This window comes from Salmo salar, chromosome ssa10, assembly GCF_905237065.1.
Source record: "Salmo salar chromosome ssa10, Ssal_v3.1, whole genome shotgun sequence".
Lineage (NCBI taxonomy): Eukaryota > Metazoa > Chordata > Actinopteri > Salmoniformes > Salmonidae > Salmo > Salmo salar.
In genome coordinates this window covers 50,618,437-50,640,604 of record NC_059451.1, presented here as the reverse complement: position 1 = coordinate 50,640,604, position 22,168 = coordinate 50,618,437, and the positions used below count along the sequence as shown (strand labels likewise).

Here is a 22,168-nt window from a genome sequence, read left to right as displayed (position 1 = left end):
ATCACCCCATAATGGGGAATAGACGATGAAACAAATGATCTGTTTTCTCTCTGCTCCTCCCCAGACACCAGACTACCAGGCTAAGAAGCTGGAGTGTCGCAAGTTGAGACACAAACTGTTCCATATCAAACGTGTGGTCAAGGCCTACGACAAGAGCCTTTCTTAAAGCCACGCTCTCCCTCCAACCCTATCCACCCCCTCCTCTGTCGTCATGACAACACCACACTCCTGGACTAAGAATATGCAGAACTCTAAGAATATGCAGAACACTAAGAATATGCAGAACACAAAGAATATGCAGAACACTAAGAATATGCAGAACATAAAGAATATGCAGAACACTAAGAATATGCAGAACACTAAGAATATGCAGAACACTAAGAATATGCAGAACACTAAGAATATGCAGAACACTAAGAATATGCAGAACACTAAGAATATGCAGAATGTTGAAAACCAAAGCTCCCTTCTTGGCATTTACACACACACACACACACACACACACACACACACACACACACACACACTAATGACATGGTTATGTGATTCCTTCTGCCTGGATTAATTTCAGACCAGTTCTCTACTCTGTGTGGATTGCTTCACAGACACTATCGTACACTGTGGGGTTGAAAGACTATATTCATAATACTTCACACAGTAACACAACACTAGCACTGCCATATTCCTAACTGTGCCTAGTAAGTAACATTGTTGTACATGCTTGCCTTGAAACACTGCAGCCTCTTTGACTGGATGGGTGTGGTTATAAAAGGTTACTTCAATGTCGTTTCACCTGAGGTGGTCTGTGATAAAGGCATTGGGCCTTTGCTGGTTCCTGTTTGCATTGTTTTATCTCCACAGATAAGGCAGTATCACTGAGCGTAGAAAAGGGCGAGTCATGCACCAAACCTACTAGAACAAACCCGTGCTGTGTGCTTCAAGCACTCCACAAAAGAAAGCTAAAATACCCACTGTTTTCTCTTACAAAGGACTGAATTCTACCTTATATTATGACAGTTGGAGGACCTGCAGTATGTGAACACTCTGAGCTGCGTTCGCAAATTCGGTCTGGCTATCTACCCCGATTTCAGAGCACTCTAGTCTGAGTGTGCCAGAGCGTAAGTAACTGACTCCAGTTGAACATGGCTGGTGTCAGTAAACGTCGGTAAAAAAAAAGCGTAATTCAATTGTTGCCAGCAGCACAGTTACAGTCACCAACGCACTGGGTAACATGAAAACAGTCCAAACAGCTCTGCTAGGGTGAGTAAAATGGTCAGAGTGAGGTGTTCTCTCATTTGTGTCTGGAAGTAGCTAGCCAACGTTAGCCAGTTAGCTTGGGATCTTGACTGCCATTGGGAGGTCAGACCTCTGAACGCTCCGACGAGAGCGAAACGCTCAGAATGTACGAACTGACAATCTGACAACACCGCACTCTGAACATACTCTGGCATTCCAGATTGAATTTACGAACACACCCTCTGTTGTGTATTGCCATGACAACCTCAATGTTATGTTTCAGAAAAGTAGGGCTGTGTTAGCAACATTGTCAGTGAAATTAGTATTGTACTGTGTCTGCAGATAATTTCCAATATCACCATCTAGACTTCTTCTAAATCTGTTGTCCATTGTGATTAACTGTATATTTTGTATATATTTTGGAGTTAACAGGATTTAAATGGTGAAGTATTTACAAATAACACAGAATCAAGAGGAACAAAACGCTTTGTATTTGTCCTATGCATTCTTCATGTTAGGAGCCGTCTATCTGAATTCATGCCATGTTAACGTGACAGTCAGAACTAGGAAACGCTGACATTTCCGACTTGCTAACTGGTTGAACGCGGCACGTCTATAACTACAACCAGTTAGCAAGTCGGACATTTCTGAGTTTCTTAGTTCCGATTAGAACGTGAACGCGGCAATATGGTGACATCTTGGTCATTTTGTACTTACTGAAGAGACAAATGAACTGTTGTCCAGGGTGTTTTCTCAGTGGTCATTCACAATGCACTGATGCTATGCACATATTAACCAATGACAGGGGCAGTATTTTATGAACAATATTTGTCTCATGTGCTCTTTAAACACTATGGGAAGCATGCATCAATGTGGTAAATGTGTCAATAAGCTCAACTTGGTTTTGATTTGATTTCTCTGCTGTGATATAATGATTACCTGTTGATTATTATGTTTTGTTGTCACTGATCTGCTAACACACACCTTCTGCAAGGTAATGCTTCTCAATGTCAGTTAGAAAATTATTTACAGCTATTTGGATTATTTGTAATTCATTTGTAATTCATTTGTATTTTCTGTGCTTGAACTGATGAGTTTTACGAAGAACAGATTTTTGTCTTCCCCCTTTTTTGAGTCCTTTATTTTATATGAATTTATTTCCTTTCATGTTACTGTAAAATCTCTTGTAAAAAAGGCATCATTTCTAAAACGTATTGATTGCCATGAAAAAAATAAACTTCTGTAATTCTTTAACGACGGTAATCTAACAACTACAGTATCTAGGAGCCCTTTCCTTTCTCCTACTGCCATCTAAAACCATACTGCTGGTCAAGTTACCAGCTTGTTAGCCAGCTAAACATGACTGGACTAGGCTGTTTATTATCAAACAAATATCTAGCAGCCTGCAAGTAGAAGGGGAAACATTCAGGTCTAGCTCCGGTAATACAGTATATCATAATTTTTGAATGGTTTTCTGCATGGTAAAGTCTGTCTAATCAGACATGCTCATGGTTCTCACAGGTAAGTGCAATTAAGCGGTCGCTACCTCACTCTTCAGTGAAGAGGAAATTCAGTAAATCTTGGAGGACAACGGGGGAGAATCTCAATTGATTTTGCTCGACTCCTTGCAACCTCTTCTCTGTCCTCTTCTTGCCTCCTTTTGAAAGAGACTTACACTATATTTCAGTTATCGATCAGATATTCACAACTCATTTACCAATCACATCATGTCTTGTCTTTCGATTTACTTTTTCACCTGTAAACCCCTGGTGAAGAGTGAAGACAAAGGCCCCCAATGTGTTGGTTTTATCAACTTATCAACTTCCACTTTCCTCAGAGTTGCTGAATTACTTCTTCAGTCTCACAGGTGAGGTGAAATGATACAATGTATCTTTATAACAACAGCCGAAGTGAACCAGACATAAACCAATAACTTTAACAACTCTCTTTAGTAGGAATACGGTACCCTACAGCAGTGGTTCCCAACCAGGTGTACTAGGACCTGGGGGTACCTGGCCTATCCACAGGGGGTACTAGGACCTGGGGGTACCTGGCCTATCCACAGGGGGTACTTTCGACCTGGGGGTACCTGGCCTTTCCACAGGGGGTATTAGGTAGGACCTGGGGGTACCTGGCCTATCCACAGGGGGTACTAGGACATGGGGGTACCTGGCCTATCCACAGGGGGTACTAGGACCTGGGGGTACCTGGCCTATCCACAGGGGGTACTAGGACATGGGGGTACCTGGCCTATCCACAGGGGGTACTAGGACATGGGGGTACCTGGCCTATCCACAGGGGGTACTAGGACATGGGGGTACCTGGCCTATCCACAGGGGGTACTAGGACCTGGGGGTACGTGGCACAGTAACTGAAAAAGGTCTGGAACCAGTCCCCTACAATAATGTAGTTCTTGATAAAGATCAACAGTGAAGGACTACGTCATGTTTTCCCAATAAGAGGGCTGTGCAGAGAACAATCAGACAATGTTCTTCAGACACAGTCACCCTGTTTCTAGACAACTTTGATGTGTTATTTCTTACATTATTCTTCCATTTATTTTCTCAGGACGTTTCCATGTGTGTATTGTTTTTTTGTATTGCTAGGTATTACTGCACTGTTGAAGCTAGAAACTAAAGCATTTCACTGCATCTGCGATATCATCTGCAAATCTGTGTACGTGACCAATAAACATTTCATGCAGTGGATTTGCGATGACACAAACAATATATTAAGCAGGACATTGATAAGAGCCTTAAAATCCATTTATAATCCAAAAGTACTGTGAAATGCACTCATAAGCAACATGTAAATAGAGGCTTTTTTCTATAAGAACTCCCTTTGTTCTGACACCAACTTGTGCGCGTCGTCCTCGTGCAGCAATGTTTGCAAACACAAAAAGGGGTCTATAAACAGGATTTCAGACCACCAACAGAGGGCAGTAACAGTTTACCTACTGATGTATGGTGCATGAGCATGGAACTGTTGCAAACTGTCAGACATGAGCGAGATTTGGGATTAACACATAAAATGTTTGAACATTCTAGATAAGGCTTTTAAAGCATGTAAGCATGTTATATCTATGAACATTTTGAAGAATACAAGCCTCAGCGTCCTGAGAAGGCTTGAGAACTGGCTTGATTAGACTATAGATAATATCATATCAAAATCAAATTAAACTTTATTGGTCATGTACACATATTTGCAGATGATATCGCAGGTGCAGCGAAATGCTTTTGTTTCTAGCTTAAACAGTGCAGGAATACCTAGCAATACAAACATGAGGTAGTCCTTCACCTGTTGAGCTTTATCAAGAACTACATTACTGTAGGGTAGTGGTTCCACACCTTTCACGATTACTGTGCCACCAACTGAATTTTGCTCTGCCCGGAGTAATCCTGAAGTGCCCCCTCATATGCATTTTACCAGTAAGCCTATGGTCTCATGAGTTTTCTCAAGTATCCCCTGTGGATAGACCAAGTACCCTCAGGAGTCCTAGCACCCCTGGTTGGGAAACCAGGGGTTTTTAAGTAAGCATTTCACTGTTGTATTTTGCGCATGTGACAAATACAATTTGATTTGATTTTGTCAACCACATGTTGATGACATCCGCTGCTCATTCACTCAGTTCACTGGTCTCACTCACACAGAACTAACCTACACCTTTAACCTCTTTCTCCACTCTCTCTCCAGATGACATCTGCTACTCATTCACTCAGTCCACAGGTCTCACTCACACAGAACTAACCTACACCTTTAACCTCTTTCTCCACTCTCTCTCCAGATGACATCCTGCGACTAGTTAGGTCTGACCACCCGACAACCTGCCCGCTAGACCCCATCCCCTCCTCCCTTCTCCAGACCATCTCTGGAGACCTTCTCCGATTCTTCACTTCCCTCATCAACTCATCCCTGACCACTGGCTGCGTCCCCTCCTCCCTTCTCCAGACCATCTCTGGAGACCTTCTCCCATTCCGCCCTACCCTCACCAACTCATCCCTGACCACTGGCTGCATCCCCTCCTCCCTTATCCAGACCATCTCTGGAGACCTTCTCCCATTCTTCACTTCCCTCATCAACTCATCCCTGACCATTGGCTGCCTCCCCTCTGACTTCAAAATGGCCGGAGTCTTTTACCTCCTTAAGAAACCAACACTCGACTCATCTGATGTCAAAAACTACAGACCCGTATCCCTTCTTTCTTTTCTTTCCAAAACCCTTGAGCGAGCTGTCTCTAATCAACTTTCTCGTTATCTCTCTCAGAACAATCTTCCAGACCCGAACCAATCAGGCTTCAAGACAGGTCACTCAACCGAGACTGCTCTTCTGTGTCCCAGAGGCTCTCCGCACTGCCAAAGCTGACTCTCTCTACTACGTTCTCATCCTCCTAGATCTGTCCGCTGCCTTCAACACCGTGAACCATCAGAACCTCCTCTCCACCCTTTCAGAGCTTGGCGTCTCACTCTCTGCACATTCTTGGATTGCATCCTACCTGGCAGGCCGTTCCTACCTGGTGATGTGACGAGGATCTGTCTGCACCACGTACTCTCACTACTGGTGTCCCCCAGAGCATGGTTCTAGGCCCTCTTCTCTCTACACTAAGTCACTCGGCTCCGTCATATTCTCACATGGTCTCTCCTATCATTGCTATGCGGATGACATTCAACTACTTTTCTCCCCCCTACCCCTTCTGATACCCAGGTAGCGACACATATCTCTGCATCCCTGGCAGATATCTCAACTTGGATGTCGGCCCACCACCTTAAGCTGAACTTTGACAAGACGGAACTGCTTTTCCTCCCGGGGAAGGCCTGCCCGCTCAAAGACCTCCATCACGGTTGAAAACTCCACAGTGTCCGCCTCCCAGAGTGCAAAGAACCTTGGTGTGACCCTGGACAACACCCTGTCGTTCTCTGCAAATATCAAAGCACTGACCCGCTCCTGCAGGTTCTTGCTCTACACTATCTGTAGAGTTCTACCCTACCTCACACAGCAAGCGGCGCAGGCCCTAATCCAGGCACTTGTCTTCTCCCGTCTGGACTACTGCAACTCGCTGTTGGCTGGGCTCGCCGCTTGTGCCATTAAACCCCTGCAACTTATCCAGAACACTGCAGCCCGCCTGGTTTTCAACCTTCCCAAGTTCTCCGTCACTCCACTCCTCCGCACGCTCCACTGGCTTCCAGTTGAAGCTCACATCCACTACAAGACCATGGTGCTTACCTACGGAACTGCAACAGAAACTGCCCCTCTATACCTTCAGGCTATGCTCAAACCCTACACCCCACCCCAAGCACTCCTCAGGTCTCTTGGCCCTCCCACCCTTACAACGAGGGCAGCTCCCGCTCAGCCCAGTCCAAACTCTTCTTTCTCCTGGCACCCCAATAGTGGAGCCAGCTTCCCCCTGTAGCTAGGACAGCAGAGTCCCTGCGCATCTTCTGAAAACATCTGAAGCCCTACCACTTCAAACAGTATCTTGAATAATTCTCCTCCTCACCTCAACTGGCCTCCAATTGATCAGATTTTCACAACTCATTTACCAATCACATGTTTTGTCTTCTGATTGGAATACCCACAGGAGACCATTTTGAAATATTTAAGAGCCTCCTTACTTGTTCACCTGTAAACCTGGTGAAGAGTGAAGACAAAGGCCCAAAATGTATTGGTTTTATCAACTGTTATCGACTTCCACTGTCCTCAAAGAGTTGCTGAATTTCTTCATCACTCTCACAGGTGAGGTGAAATGATACAATGTATCCACTTTGCTGGCAATGTGTGCTGCTCAAATAATTATACAATTATAACGACAGCCGGAGCGAATCAGACATGAAACTTTAACAACTCTATTTAGTAGGAATACTGGTACCCTACAGCAGTGGTTCCCAACCAGGAGTACTAGGACCTGGGGGTACCTGGCCTGTCCACAGGGTTTACTAGAACCCTTGGTGGTACTTGGAGGTACTTCTTAAGACTCATGAGATCATAGGCCTACTGCTAAAATGCACATGAGGGAGTTCTTCAGGGTTACTCCTGGCAGAGCAGAATTCAGTTGGTAGCACAGTAACTGAAAAAGGTCTGGAACCAGTCCCTTACAGTAATGTAGTTCTTGATAAAGATCAACAGTGAAGGACTACCTCATGTTTTCACAATAAGGGGGCTGTGCATTGAACACAATCAGACAGTGTTCTTCAGACACAGTCGCCCTGTTTCTACACTGAAAAAACGGGAGAAGGTGGGCCGTCAAATTTACGAAACTGTGTTTTGTTTCTCCTCTCAATGCGATTTCATCGCTTGCAATCAATGAAACACAAAGCGCAAAATCAGATCTACTAGTTTGGGGAGTGTGAACCAATAAAGCTAATTCATGATGAGTAATCAGGAACAATTCAAACCGCGCGAGAGAACAATCTTCCAGAAAGAACGCTGGGACGTTAGAGGAGGAGACAGTACCTAGAATCTTGGTCAAGGTAAGAATGGTGATTGATTTTATTCAACGTTTGTCTGTGCGGTTGTGGTCAGAATTGTAAGCATTAATGTTATTAGTGATTGCTCCATACCCTCATTTTGTGCTCTTGGTTCTGAAACATATTGGCATGGCAGCTAAAGGTAAAAGACGATGTTGCTAGCTAGCTTCTATGAACAGTAAAACAGGACTATAGGTCAAGATTAACATTTTGCAAGGAGGTAAAGTTAGTTGGCGAAAACACCATGATATTTACCTATTGGTTAATACCTTCAAATTCACAGAGCCAAGAACTAATTAAGGTTTGCTGAGGAGTGCACACCGCTTGAGCTTGCTAACATGCTAGCTAACTTGCTGGCTAACTAATGCTATGGTGCTTGTGCACGACATCATCTGCAATCACTTTGCAGCAGCATTTAGTGCGCCAAATCTTTTTCTTGTGAGGCAAAAGTTACAGTTTTTCATTACATATTTAAGATCTAATGATTATACACCTAATCCTATGAGATTGGTGCTTTCATGCAGTTTAACAGTTTGCCGATGGCTGCCTCCATGTTGTAAAACGTGGTGCAAAGGTGACATACAGACTTATTGAAATGGGATGTGGAGTTCATTTTAGACTTTGAACAGTGTTACTTTATATTATGGGTGTCCATTTATCAATAAATAAAAACATATTTTACAAAAATAATCATTCAACGTATGTGCATAAGAGTGGATGCGTGCATACATCAATAGATAATTAAATCAAACATTTCATAACAAAAAAATTAATTAACAAAATGTATATTTACAGGACCATGATGTTTGCCTACTACATTTGTGCTGCTTTGTCCACCCATTCAAATGCTATATAGTGTTGGTGAGTACTGTTATCAGAGGTTGTTTTAATATCTCCCCAAACATTCACTCCGAATTCAAATCAAATCAAATGTATTTATATAGCCCTTCTTACATCAGCTGATATATCAAAGTGCTGTACAGAAACCCAGCCTAAAACCCCAAACAGCAAGCAATGCAGGTGTAGAAGCACAGTGGCTAGGAAAAACTCCCTAGAAAGGCAAGAACCTAGGAAGAAACCTAGAGAGGAACCAGGCTGTGAGATGTGGCCAGTCCTCTTCTGGCTGTGCCGGGTGGAGATTATAACAGAACATGGCCAAGATGTTCAAATGTTCATAGATGACCAGCAGGGTCAAATAATAATAATCACAGTGGATGTTGAGGGTTCAACAGGTCAGCACCTCAGGAGTAAATGTCAGTTGGCTTTTCATAGCCGATCATTTTCAGTCTTTAGGTCTTATGATATTTCTGTTCTCTTTTTTCAGTGTTGTGGAAATGTAAGTGGTGTTCAGAATTGGTGTCTGGTAGGTCCCAACTTTTGCATCATTACAAGTTAAAGACCCACATTACGGCCGTACTGTCCGTTACCCATGTACATACATTGACTGTCCATGCACATTTAATTCCATGCAACCTGGAATGCCTTAATTGTGCACCAAAGTAAAGTCCACTCAACAGAGGTTACTAAAAATCTCACAAACGTGGCAATATTCAGTTGTCATCTATGTGCTTGTAATGATTTAGCATCAGAAAATTATTATTTTGTACACATCAACAGCCATCTCAAGAGTAATGAAACTATTACTTCTATGTTTGTAGGCTGTAATTTTAAGACAAACATTAATGGTGCCTTTTAAAACTCACAACAATCTCAAACATTGGTCTCACACATGGTTGGATTTTAAACCTGGAGTTGTCACACCTACTAGAGTATTTTCACCATCAACGGATGAATCACATGCAAATAGTCAGGAAGAAGAGTTTGTTGATGATGCCAATGCTTCTTCTGATTTGTATTGTACAACTAAAGGCTTATCAACTATTATTGAGGAAAGATTTGCAGCTTCTCTACTGAAATTAGAGCATTTGGCCAAGCTTGGCTATTGATGAGGGAGCTCCATCATTTGATTTGTTCCCCTACCTGTCCCTTTATCTAGTGGCTTTATTGGTGGCATCTTTCGTCAACATAATCTCCAAGTAGATGAATCGGCCATTAAAGAAATTGCTGTTGCAGTTTTGTTCTGGTAATCCTGTTCTAAAGTCTTTTGAAAAAGGTGGTCGTCCTAGCACTGCTTATCAGTGTAAGCAGTATTACAAGGAGCACTTCAGTGTTGTGGAGCCCCCTTGTAACTGAAGATGAGCCCGCATGGCTTGTACTTATGGAGCTGAAAGACATCATTGAGCTTGTTGTTGCCCCTGTGCATAGTGATGACTCTATTTCTTATGTAGAAAGCAAAACAATTGAGCACAGGCATCGATACAAAGACTTGTTCCCTGGCGTTAGGCTTCCACAGAAGCATCATTATCTGGAACACTACCCCCAGATGATTCGATTTTTGGTCTTCTTGTAAGGCTATAGACAATGCGGTTTGAGGCCAAACATAACTTGAGGCTATCAGACACACAAGGTGCTTCACAAATGTCTCTTTCATTAGCCTCCAAGCATCAGAAGATAGCTTACCAGTTAAGCTCTCCATATCTTAGCAAGTCTGAACTTGAGGTTGAAACTGTCTCCACTCTCCCAGTGGATTTAATCAAAAATGAAATAGCTGAAGCCATTAGACAGAAGTACACTGACACACCTGAGGTTCATCTTTCCCAGTGTGTAACAAGTAAGGTCATAACCTACAGGAAGGGAATGATAGTTGGCCATAAATTAGCAGGTGGATTACCAGATTTTGGTGAAATTGTTCAAATTTGCATTTTGCATGAGAGTTTGTCATTGTCAAGGAACTGTGTGGTTGGTACAGGGAACATTATAGAGTCTTTGAACTTAGTCCTGCTCCCACAAGAGATGTCCCTCTAGTGGCACTAAGTGAACTGGCAGACAGTTATCCCTGGTTGACTGATCATTGGATCAGTCCGCATGGTGACTTTGAAATGGCATAGCCAATAAGAGTTTAAGTATATTTAGCACATACTGGTTGAATATCAATTAAAATGCAGGCCTGCCTAATCAATAGAAATTAGATATGAAAACAATTTCTTACAACTTTCAAATATAATTAACATGTTATGGACCATGAAGAATAATTCTTGACTGTCGTTCTTGTCTGTCTTCTATGCAGACTAAGAAGCAAGATGACGTCAACTCCTGCAGTCATGAATATCATCCTGATTGATGGCAGCTGCCAGAAACTGATTTTCCCTTGTGGACTACCTGATTCTGTGACTGACCTTTTGAACGATGTACCAAAGCAGTGTGGACCACTGCAACTTCAGACTTCAGTTCATGAATCCTATTTTTGGAAATGAGTTCTTTTAACGTGACCTCAATGGAAGAAGTAGAGGACAAAGGTACTCTTAAAAGTTATTGACATGTCAGAGACCCCCACAATTCATTGTGCTGAAACCTCCAGCAGTATCAACACCCCACTCCCGACAACCTCTGACTTCAATCGTCGCCACATCGATGACACGTCAACACTACCCAATGGTTCAGTTGACACTGATATACTGTCTTCTCCAGAGTCCACTAGCTCATGGTCCTCTGGTCCTACTTTGTTCTGTGTGCCTCAATTCTCATATGATGCTGAGCTAAAACCTCAGCAGGCCAATTCACCTTACCTTGAAAGTGGCACTCTACTTGTTCCAGAGCCTAAGCTGAAGTCAGACATACTCGACGGCTTGTTGCAAGAAATTGTCCAGTATAAAGTTTATGCCACTGATGGAGAGATGGAACAGGTTGCACAGAGTCTAATCAAGAAGCATCCATGTTTGACTGAGAAGTGTTCCTTCACTGGATGTGGGGATGGAAAACCAGTTTGAAATACAAACTGGCAAACTACCGTACTCGCCTGAGAAGACTGGGATGTCCAGAGGTGACGATAAACTCCTTGAAGCACAAACCTGCATGGATGTCAAGTGCAGCCTATGGTGTTAAAAATCCAAAGAGAACAGAAAGTGAACTTTTGCCCCACAATTCCCTCAGGAGAAACAGAAGAGAGCCTCGAAGACATGCGGAAAGCTCTACTGTCCGACGTGAAGAAAGGAACAGAGACGGTGAAGTTCAAAATGGAGAAGACGTTTGCATACAGGAGACATGAAGTTGTCCGTGACGCACCCATGGTAGAGGACTTCATGACAAGATGGCCTTTGCTCCTTGAAGTCATTGAGGTATATTAGCCATGCTTGTCTTATTGTTGATCTATTGGTTATGTTATCTGGGATTTGTTGGTGGAAGGTAGATTATTATTTTCCCTCAGCTTGCCACATAAGTAAGCCATATTCAGAGTTATCACCATGTGTGCTGACTGCCTAGTTATTTCTCTCCCTATAGAGAACCCTCTAGTTTACTGCTTGTGTAAACATCTCCAGTCTATTTTCCTTACTGCAGTTTTTAATTTCATTTGTTTAATTACTATTTGCAGGTCAATGCTGAGTTTAAGAGAAGAAGTAAACTGAAAAATAATAATTGTGTTTATCTAACATGTTTCATTCATGTGGAACCGATGTACACATTTGAATTAATTATACTGCTCAAAAAATAAAGGGAACACTTAAACAACACATCCTAGATCTGACTGAATTAAATAATCTTATTAAATACTTTTTTCTTTACATAGTTGAATGTGCTGACAACAAAATCACACAAAAATAATCAATGGAAATCCAATTTATCAACCCATGGAGGTCTGGATTTGGAGTCACACTCAAAATTAAAGTGGAAAACCACACTACAGGCTGATCCAACTTTGATGTAATGTCCTTAAAACAAGTCAAAATGAGGCTCAGTAGTGTGTCTGGCCTCCACGTGCCTGTATGACCTCCCTACAACGCCTGGGCATGCTCCTGATGAGGTGGCGGATGGTCTCCTGAGGGATCTCCTCCCAGACATGGACTAAAGCATCCGCCAACTCCTGGACAGTCTGTGGTGCAACGTGGCGTTGGTGGATGGAGCGAGACATGATGTCCCAGATGTGCTCAATTGGTTTCAGGTCTGGGGAACGGGCGGGCCAGTCCATAGCATCAATGCCTTCCTCTTGCAGGAACTGCTGACACACTCCAGCCACATGAGGTCTAGTATTGTTTTGCATTAGGAGGAACCCAGGGCCAACCGCACCAGCATATGGTCTCACAAGGGGTCTGAGGATCTCATCTCGGTACCTAATGGCAGTCAGGCTACCTCTGGCGAGCACATGGAGGGCTGTGCGGCCCCCCAAAGAAATGCCACCCCACACCATGACTGACCCACCTCCAAACCGGTCATGCTGGAGGATGTTGCAGGCAGCAGAACGTTCTCCACGGCGTCTCCAGACTCTGTCACGTCTGTCACGTGCTCAGTGTGAACCCGCTTTCATCTGTGAAGAGCACAGGGCGCCAGTGGCTAATTTGCCAATCTTGGTGATCTCTGGCAAATGCCAAACGTCCTGCACGGTGTTGGGCTGTAAGCACAACCCCCACCTGTGGACGTCGGGCCCTCATACCACCCTCATGGAGTCTGTTTCTGACCGTTTGAGCAGACACATGCTCATTTGTGGCCTGCTGGAGGTCATTTTGCAGGGCTCTGGCAGTGCTTTTCCTGCTAATCCTTGCACAAAGGCGGAGGTAGCGGTCCTGCTGCTGGGTTGTTGCCCTCCTACGGCCTCCTCCACGTCTCCTGATGTACTGGCCTGTCTCCTGGTAGCGCCTCCATGCTCTGGACACTACGCTGACAGACACAGCAAACCTTCTTGCCACAGCTCGCAATGATGTGCCATCCTGGATGAGCTGCACTACCTGAGCCACTTGTGTGGGTTGTAGACTCCGTCTCATGCTACCACTAGAGTGAAAGCACCGCCAGCATTCAAAAGTGACCAAAACATCAGCCAGGAAGCATAGGAACTGAGAAGTGGTCTGTGGTCCCCACCTGCAGAACCACTCCTTTATTGGGGGTGTCTTGCTAATTGCCTATCATTTCCACCTGTTGTCTATTCCATTTGCACAACAGCATGTGAAATTTATTGTCAATCAGTGTTGCTTCCTAAGTTTGACAGTTTGATTTCAAAGAAGTGTGATTGACTTGGAGTTACATTGTGTTGTTTAAGATTTCCCTTTATTTTTTTGAGCAGTGTATATTCAAAGCACAATTTTTTTTCTCAGTGATTAGACAACTTTGCAGTATTGTATTTTTGGGGTGTTATTTCTTACATTATTTCCTCAGGACGTTTCCGTGTGTTTTTTGTTGTTGTTGTATTGCATCCATGTGTGTATTGTTTTGTATCGCTAGGTATTACTGCACTGTTGAAGCTAGAGACAAAAGCATTTCGCTGCACCTGTGATGAGAAGATAAGAAACCCGTACACTGATCCAGCCAGCATCACTGCTCCTTATAACATTTTAGGTATCATCCTCAAGGCCTTCGTCAGAGCTTTGGTGAGTGTTTATATTTTGTAGCTGTTACACATACAGGATACACACTACCTGTATCCGTATTTCTTTTCTCTCCTTCTCCCCTCACAGGTGATAATCATCATTCCCCAATCAGAAGACACCTGCTCCTTTTCCATTACCCTATCACATCCCTTTCCCTTGGTTTAAAACCCCAGTCAATCTCTCTCTGGAGTTCAATCTCTCTCTGTGAGCTCGATCTGTGTGTTTAATCTCTCTGTGTCTCAAGCGCTCGCTATCTATCTCTCTCTCTCTATGCAGATCGCTCGTTTGTTTTTCCCATACATGTCACAGTTGTCCGGTACCTGTGAGTATTGTTTGGTTGTGGTGCATGACTGTTTGTTTGTTAGTGGGAAAAGGGGTACCAAGACAAGTCGCCCATGGGCATACACAACCCGTAGGTAATTGTTGTCTAAATACCCTAGTTAGAACTGGGTGGACCACCCACTGTATTTTTGGTTACTTAGCTAGCTGTTATTGAAATAGGCTAGTCTATTTTAGGGGTGTTGTTGGATTATTGTTTCTTTTCTTGGGTCCAGCTCAGCCCCTTTTCTCACACCCTATTACCGTGTGTTTAATTTAGGGACAGACGTTCGGCTAGCGGATCTTAGCCGATCTTTGAGAGTATCTCTACCGCTCCTGCTGTCTCTAGAAAGTTGAAAACAGCAGGTCTGGGACAGGTAGCACGTCCGGTGAACAGGTCAGGGTTCCAGCAGGTCTGGGACAGCAGGTCTGGGACAGGTAGCACGTCCGGTGAACAGGTCAGGGTTCCATAGCTGCAGGCAGAACAGTTGGAATTGGAGCAGCAGCATGGCCAGGTAAACTGGGGACAGCAAGGAGTCAAGCCAGGTAGTCCTGAGGCATGGTCCTAGGGCTCAGGTCCTCCGAGAAAGAAAGAATTAGAGAGAGCATATTTAAATTCACACAGGACACCGGAAAAGACAAGAGAAATACTCCAGATGTGACAGACTGACCCTAGACCCCCGACACATAAACTACTGCAGCATAAATACTGGAGGCTGAGACAGGAGGGGTCAGGAGACACTGTGGCCCCATCCGATGAAACCCCCGGACAGGGCCAAACAGGTAGGATATAACCCCACCCACTTTGCCAAAGCACAGCCTCCACACCACTGGAGGGATATCTCCAACCACCAACATATCATCCCGGGACAAGGCCGAGTATAGCCCACAAAGATCTCCGCCACGGCACAACCCAAGGGGGGGGACGCCAACCCAGACAGGAAGACCACATCAGTGACTCCACCCACTCAAGTGACGCACCCCTCCCAGGGACGGCATGGAAGAACACCAGTAAGCCAGTGACTCATCCCCCGTAATAGGGGTAGAGGCAGAGAATTCCAGTGGAAAGAGGGGAAACCGGCCAGTCAGAGACAGCAAGGGCAGATGCATGGTTTGTACATATTTATATCAAAAACCAGCTTTTTACATTAGCATGTGATGTTCAGAACTAGCATACCCACCGCGAACTTCCGGTGAATTTACTAAATTACTCATGATAAACGTTCAAAAAACATACATTATTTTAAGAATTATAGATACAGAACTCCTTTATGCAATCAAAAACATGGATAACATACAGCTGGCTGGGTTCTGTCCATCTGCAAGATAGAACATCTGCCTCCGGTAAGACAAGGGGTGGTGGTCTGTGTTGATTTGTAAATCACAGCTGGTGCACAAAATCTAATATTAAAGAAGTTAAGGTTTTACTCGCCTGGGGTAGAGTCTCTCATAAGCTGTAGACCGCACTTTTTACCAAGAGAGTTCTCATTTATATTTTTCATAGCTGACTATTTACCACAAAACGATGCTGGCCCTAAGACAGCGCTCAACAAGCTGTATAAGGCCATAAGCAAACAAGAAAATGTCCATCCAGAAGCGGTGCTCCTAATGGCCGGGAAATTTAATGCAGGGTAACTTAAATCCGTTTTATCCAATTTCTACCAGCATGTTTGTTACGCACACATCATGGAGGGGGGAACGCAACACCCTGCTACACTCAACTCCCCGTGGAGTGATAGAGGTATGTGACTGTAGGTGCGGGTAAGGATGACAGAGGCAGAATATGTTACAGTTTACAGGGAATTTATTTCCTTCACACGGTAATTTGGGGAAAAGGGGCGGGACGGAACCAAAGAAAATAAAAGTTAGTCCTCTCTCCTACCTTACCACTACTTATCTTAGCAGCACCTGGCCAGCTAACCAAAATACAGGGGATGGTCCACCCAGGTCTTACCTAATGTGCATAGACATAGTAAATGCTACAGGTATATGTATGCTCGCAGGCCTCTTGCCTAAGCACTCCCAAGGTGCCCCCCTGGGAACAAAAACAAAATAATTACAACTGTAAAGTGAACGATTTCACTAATCAAAAACAATCTTATGGCATACACATACACCTGCAGGACCGGCTACAAAATACTTTACAAAACTTATATAGACCAACAACAAAACACAGAACATACCAAGAAGCTCTCTTCCTAACAAAGGAACAATGGCTTTTAAAGCTAGGAAGGAGTCGGTAATTGCCGACAGCTGTATCCCCTAACGAGAGGGCGGGATCAGAGCTCCAATCGGCAATGGGGGCCAACCAATCAGCTGCTTGGGGGAATCCAGGAAGCCATTTCCTGAAATACACACATACATATACACAAACCCACAACACAGAAACTGGGGAACGTAACACGCCCACCACAAAAGCTGCAAACTTCCAGTTTGCAACAACAAAAAACACGCATCCCAGTTACTAAACCTGCGATAGAGCATCGGCAACCACATTCCCCGAACCCTTCACATAGTTCATCTGTACATTGTATCCTTGTACAATCAGAGCCCACCGCATAGGGCAGAGGTTCTGATTGTACATTTGCTTCAAAAACACCAAAGCTGTCATCAAGGCAAAGGGTGCCTATTTGAAGACTCTCAATATGAAATATATTTTGATTTGTTTAACACTTTTGGCTACTACATGACTCCACATGTGTTAATTCATAGTTTTGATGTCTTCACTATTATTCTACAATGTAGAAAATAGTCAAAATAAAGAAAAACCCTTGAATGTGTAGGTGTTCTAAATCTTTTGACCGGTAGTGTATATATTATATATATTGTGTTGTATTCGGCGCATGTGACAAATACAATTTGATTTACTATGAAGACTGTTTGAACGCATTTTTAAACATTTATTTTTATTTTATTTCACCTTTATTTAACCAGGTAGGCAAGTTGAGAACAAGTTCTCATTTACAATTGCAACCTGGCCAAGATAAAGCAAAGCAGTTTGTCACATAACAACACAGAGTTACACATGGAGTAAAACAAACATACAGTCAATAGTACAGTAGAAAAATAAGTCTATATACAATGTGAGCAAATGAGGTGAGATAAGGGAGGTAAAGGCAAAAAAAGGCCATGGTGGCGAAGTACATACAATATAGCAAGTAAAACACTGGAATAGTAGATTTGCAGTGGAAGAAAGTGCAAAGTAGAAATAGAAATAATGGGGTGCAAAGGAGCAAAATAAATAAATACAGTAGGGGAAGAGGTAGTTATTTGGGCTAAATTATAGATGGGCTATGTACAGGTGCAGTGATCTGTGAGCTGCTCTGACAGCTGGTGCTTAAAGTTAGTGAGGGAGATAAGTGTTTCCAGTTTCAGAGATATTTGTAGTTCGTTCCAGTCATTGGCAGCAGAGAACTGGAAGGAGAGGCGGCCGAAGGAGGAATTGGCTTTGGGGGTGACCAGTGAGGTATACCTGCTGGATCGCGTGCTACAGGTGGGTGCTGCTTTGGTGACCAGCGAGCTGAGATAAGGGGGGACTTTACCTAGCAGGGTCTTGTAGATGACCTGGAGCCAGTGGGTTTGGTGACGTGTATGAAGCGAGGGCCAGCCAACGAGAGCGTACAGGTCGCAGTGGTGGGTAGTATATGGGGCTTTGGTGACAAAACGCATGGCACTGTGATAGACTGCATCCAATTTGAGTAGGGTATTGGAGGCTATTTTGTAAATGACATCGCCGAAGTCGAGGATCGGTAGGATGGTTCAGTTTTACGAGGGTTTGTTTGGCAGCATGAGTGAAGGATGCTTTGTTGCGAAATAGGAAGCCAATTCTAGATTTAACTTTGGATTGGAGATGTTTGATGTGAGTCTGGAAGGAGAGTTTACAGTCTAACCAGACATCTAGGTATTTGTAGTTGTCCACATATTCTAAGAACCGTCCAGAGTAGTAATGCTGGATGGGCGGGCGGGTGCAGGCAGCGATCGGTTGAAGAGCATGCATTTAGTTTTACTTGCATTTAAGAGCAGTTGGAGGCCACGGAAGGAGAGTTTTATGGCATTGAAGCTCGTCTGGAGGGTTGTTAACACAGTGTCCAAAGAAGGGCCAGAAGTATACAGAATGGTGTCGTCTGCGCAGAGGTGGATCAGAGACTCACCAGCAGCAAGAGCGACACAATTGATGTATACAGAGAAGAGAGTCGGCCCAATAATTGAACCCTGTAGCACCCCCATAGCATTGAAACCAGGATGTGGCCAGACCAGCTTCCTCTCATCAGTTTTTGGCCTCAAGCCCAGAATTTTTTTCAGACATTTATCGGTGTGAAACATCCTAAACCAGTACATCCTCCTTAGTCTACGTGATAAACGACAGATGTGTGGAATGGGTCAAAGTGGAGCTTGCAAGCATTACGACCATATATGGAGGGGTTGTAATTTTCCACCATAGTGTGCACATGTAAGAGTAATTGTGTGTATTGATGAGAGAAATAAAGAGACAGAGAGATCAAACCAGATGCTGTATCTCATTGAATACGATCAAAGAGTTCTGACTCCATCGACCATGTTCAGATATCAGTTTCACTATGGTGTTAGGGGCGGCAGGTAGCCTAGTGGTTAGAGCTTTGGGCCAGTACTCTGCTGTTAGGGGCAGCAGGTAGCCTAGTGGTTAGAGCTTTGGGCCAGTACTCTGCTGTTAGGGGCAGCAGGTAGCCGAGTGGTTAGAGCATTGGGCCAGTACTATGCTGTTAGGGGCAGCAGGTAGCCTAGTGGTTAGAGCATTGGGCCAGTACTCTGCTGTTAGGGGCAGCAGGTAGTCTAGTGTTTAGAGCATTGGGCCAGTACTCTGCTGTTAGGGGCAGCAGGTAGCCTAGTGGTTAGAGCATTGGGCCAGCACTCTGCTGTTAGGGGCAGCAGGTAGCCGAGTGGTTAGAGCATTGGGCCAGTACTATGCTGTTAGGGGCAGCAGGTAGCCTAGTGGTTAGAGCATTGGGCCAGTACTATGCTGTTAGGGGCAGCAGGTAGTCTAGTGGTTAGAGCATTGGGCCAGTACTCTGCTGTTAGGGGCAGCAGGTAGCCTAGTGGTTAGAGCATTGGGCCAGTACTCTGCTGTTAGGGGCAGCAGGTAGCCTAGTTGTTAGAGCATTGGGCCAGTACTCTGCTGTTATGGGCAGCAGGTAGCCTAGTGGTTAGAGCATTGGTCCAGTACTCTGCTGTTAGGGGCGGCAGGTAGCCTAGTGGTTAGAGCATTGGGCCAGTACTCTGCTGTTAGGGGCAGCGGGTAGCCTAGTGGTTAGAGCATTGGGCCAGTACTCTGTTGTTAGGGGCAGCAGGTAGCCTAGTGGTTACAGCTTTGGGCCAGTAACCGAAAGGCTGCTGGTTCGAATCCCGGAGCTGACAAGGTGAACATCTGTCATTCTGCTCCTGAACAAGGCAGTTAACCCACTGTTCCATGAGCGCTGAAGACATGGATGTTGATTAAGGCAGCCCCCCCCTCATCTCTCTGATTCAGAGGGGTTTGGTTAAACGCGGAAGATACATTTCAGTTGTACAACTGACTAGGTATCCCCCTTTCCCTAACATATTACTTCACTCTCCCCCAATTCTGGAATTGGAATATAGGCTTCCACAAATACATTTCCAGAAGAACATCATACCTGGAGTTACCAAATGGATGACCTCTCCATTTCCAATGTACAGAGCCCAGTGTTTGTATGGACCTCTGTTTATCTCAATCATGTCACCAATCTCCATCTAAGAATAAGGTGGGTAAGAAGACATGTAATTATGTAACACCCCCTTCCCCCCCACACACACGCAGTCCTGTTTTACTAACATATTTCCTCTAACCCCTAACCCTAAAGCTGGTCCCCACAAGTATAGTTAAACATGTCCACACACACACACACACACACCTTTTATGGTATTGTTGATTAATATAATTTAGCATTAGTCAAAGATCAGCAACAGTACTTACTGTGGTCGGGCTCCTGGTTTTCATGTGAATGTTGATTGTGTCTAGTTAAAAAAATCTTGCCCTTTGATTACAAGATCCAAAACTAACATCCTGCTATTCAATTTAACTCTAAAGACCCAACCGTTTTTGCAACTAGCTCAACCTCTGGCTTAGAATGTTTGTTTCTCGATTCATTTTACTCACTAATTCAGAAAGGAAACACCACGTAGAAATATATTTAACCATTTATTTTAAAAAAATGAATAATGCAAGTCTTGGCGACATAGGTTCTGCTCCTTCAGGGTAGCTCACTGCCTAAGCAAAGTAGAAATATTTAAAATGACCTACAAGCAGTGAGTGCAGTAAGCTATAATAATTCGCCCAAACAGCAGAACCACACACCTGACTATGTGTAGCTACGGCAGAAAGCTTTGATTAGATATGATCAAATAGACCAGCTAAAGTCATCCTACCATTACAGGACTGTATACTATAGACCAGCTAAAGTCATCATACCATTACAAGACTGTATACTATAGAACAGCTAAAGTCATCCTACCATTACAAGACTGTATACTATAGACCAGCTAAAGTCATCCTACCATTACAGGACTGTATAATATAGACCAGCTAAAGTCATCCTACCATTACAAGACTGTATACTATAGAACAGCTAAAGTCATCCTACCAATACAGGACTGTATACTATAGACCAGCTAAAGCCATCCTACCACTACAAGACTGTATACTTTGTAGCATGACCTGTGTAATGTACTGTATGTCTCATTTGACGATCCGCAGGATTCCTTCGCAAGATAAGCTGTTATCTTGGCATATAGGAATATTCTATGTATCTAACTAACAACAGTAAGCAATACAAACCCAGCCGTTCTGGAGACACACCGCCGGGTGCTCTCGCTGAAATCATCTGGTGGGTCTACATTAAAATATCTCCTTATCTAGCAAACAGCCTTAAGTAATGACACAGCCAACCACCTGTAGCTATATGCAATGTTCTTTATATCAAGTAGCCAGAAAAGACGACAACATGTAGGCTATTGACCGTGGCTGACGCCATCATAGCAAACATAATGAGGCATGATACTGGCAGACCTCATCGTGTTCAGGAGTTTAATAGACCAGTGAATGGCATTCTAACATTACATGGCTGTCTACCATGCCTATGTGTGAAAGCTAACTATGTATGTTCAATGTTAGCGAGCTAGCTAACATTGGCTATAACTTGCAATGCAAATGGATTTCTGTTACTACTCAGATCATACACGTAACGTTAGATAGCTAGACTCTTACCCGTATACATGGATGAACGCTTCACGGCAGACTGTAACCCTTTAACCTTTAACTCCATTTTGTTTGTAGCTACATCTTGTTTAGCCCGGGTTATGTCAAGTCACTCTGGTTTACACTGACCGTGTGCTAGCGAGTAGACCAACACAACTTTTTCCCACTGAATTTTGTTGATAGCACCTGCTAAATTTAGGAAAGCAATGTTGTTGAGAGCAGTAGCAACACTTTTGCAGTTATTCATGGGTAATGTTATATCTTTCAAAAAAAGCCGCAGTAGCAGAGATTATCTACACATACTGAGCAGCTCACGTTAGAGACAGAAGCATGCTACATGGCAGACCAATCCGAACTCATCTCCGAGCATGTCCAGCCGAGCCATTATATCAGCCAATCAGGTTCCTTTCTTTTTCCGTGGCTAAACCAGCTAGGCTCATAATTTAACAATTTTATTCGTATTTACAGATTGGATACAAGTTTGTTATTAA

The 22,168-nt window shown here is 43.9% G+C and overlaps 1 protein-coding gene across 1 annotated transcript in view; it reads left to right on the top strand.

Annotated features, from left to right (window-relative positions):
* Nucleotides 1–2,490, top strand: part of si:ch73-61d6.3 (occludin) — a 46,593-nt gene extending 44,103 nt beyond the window's left edge. Inside the window, exon 8 of the mRNA XM_014123589.2 lies at nt 65–2,490. Coding sequence (XP_013979064.1) covers nt 65–166 — 102 coding nt within the window. The 3' untranslated portion in view covers nt 167–2,490. The remainder of the gene's footprint in view (nt 1–64) is intronic.
* The last annotated feature ends 19,678 nt before the right edge of the window (nt 2,491–22,168 follow it).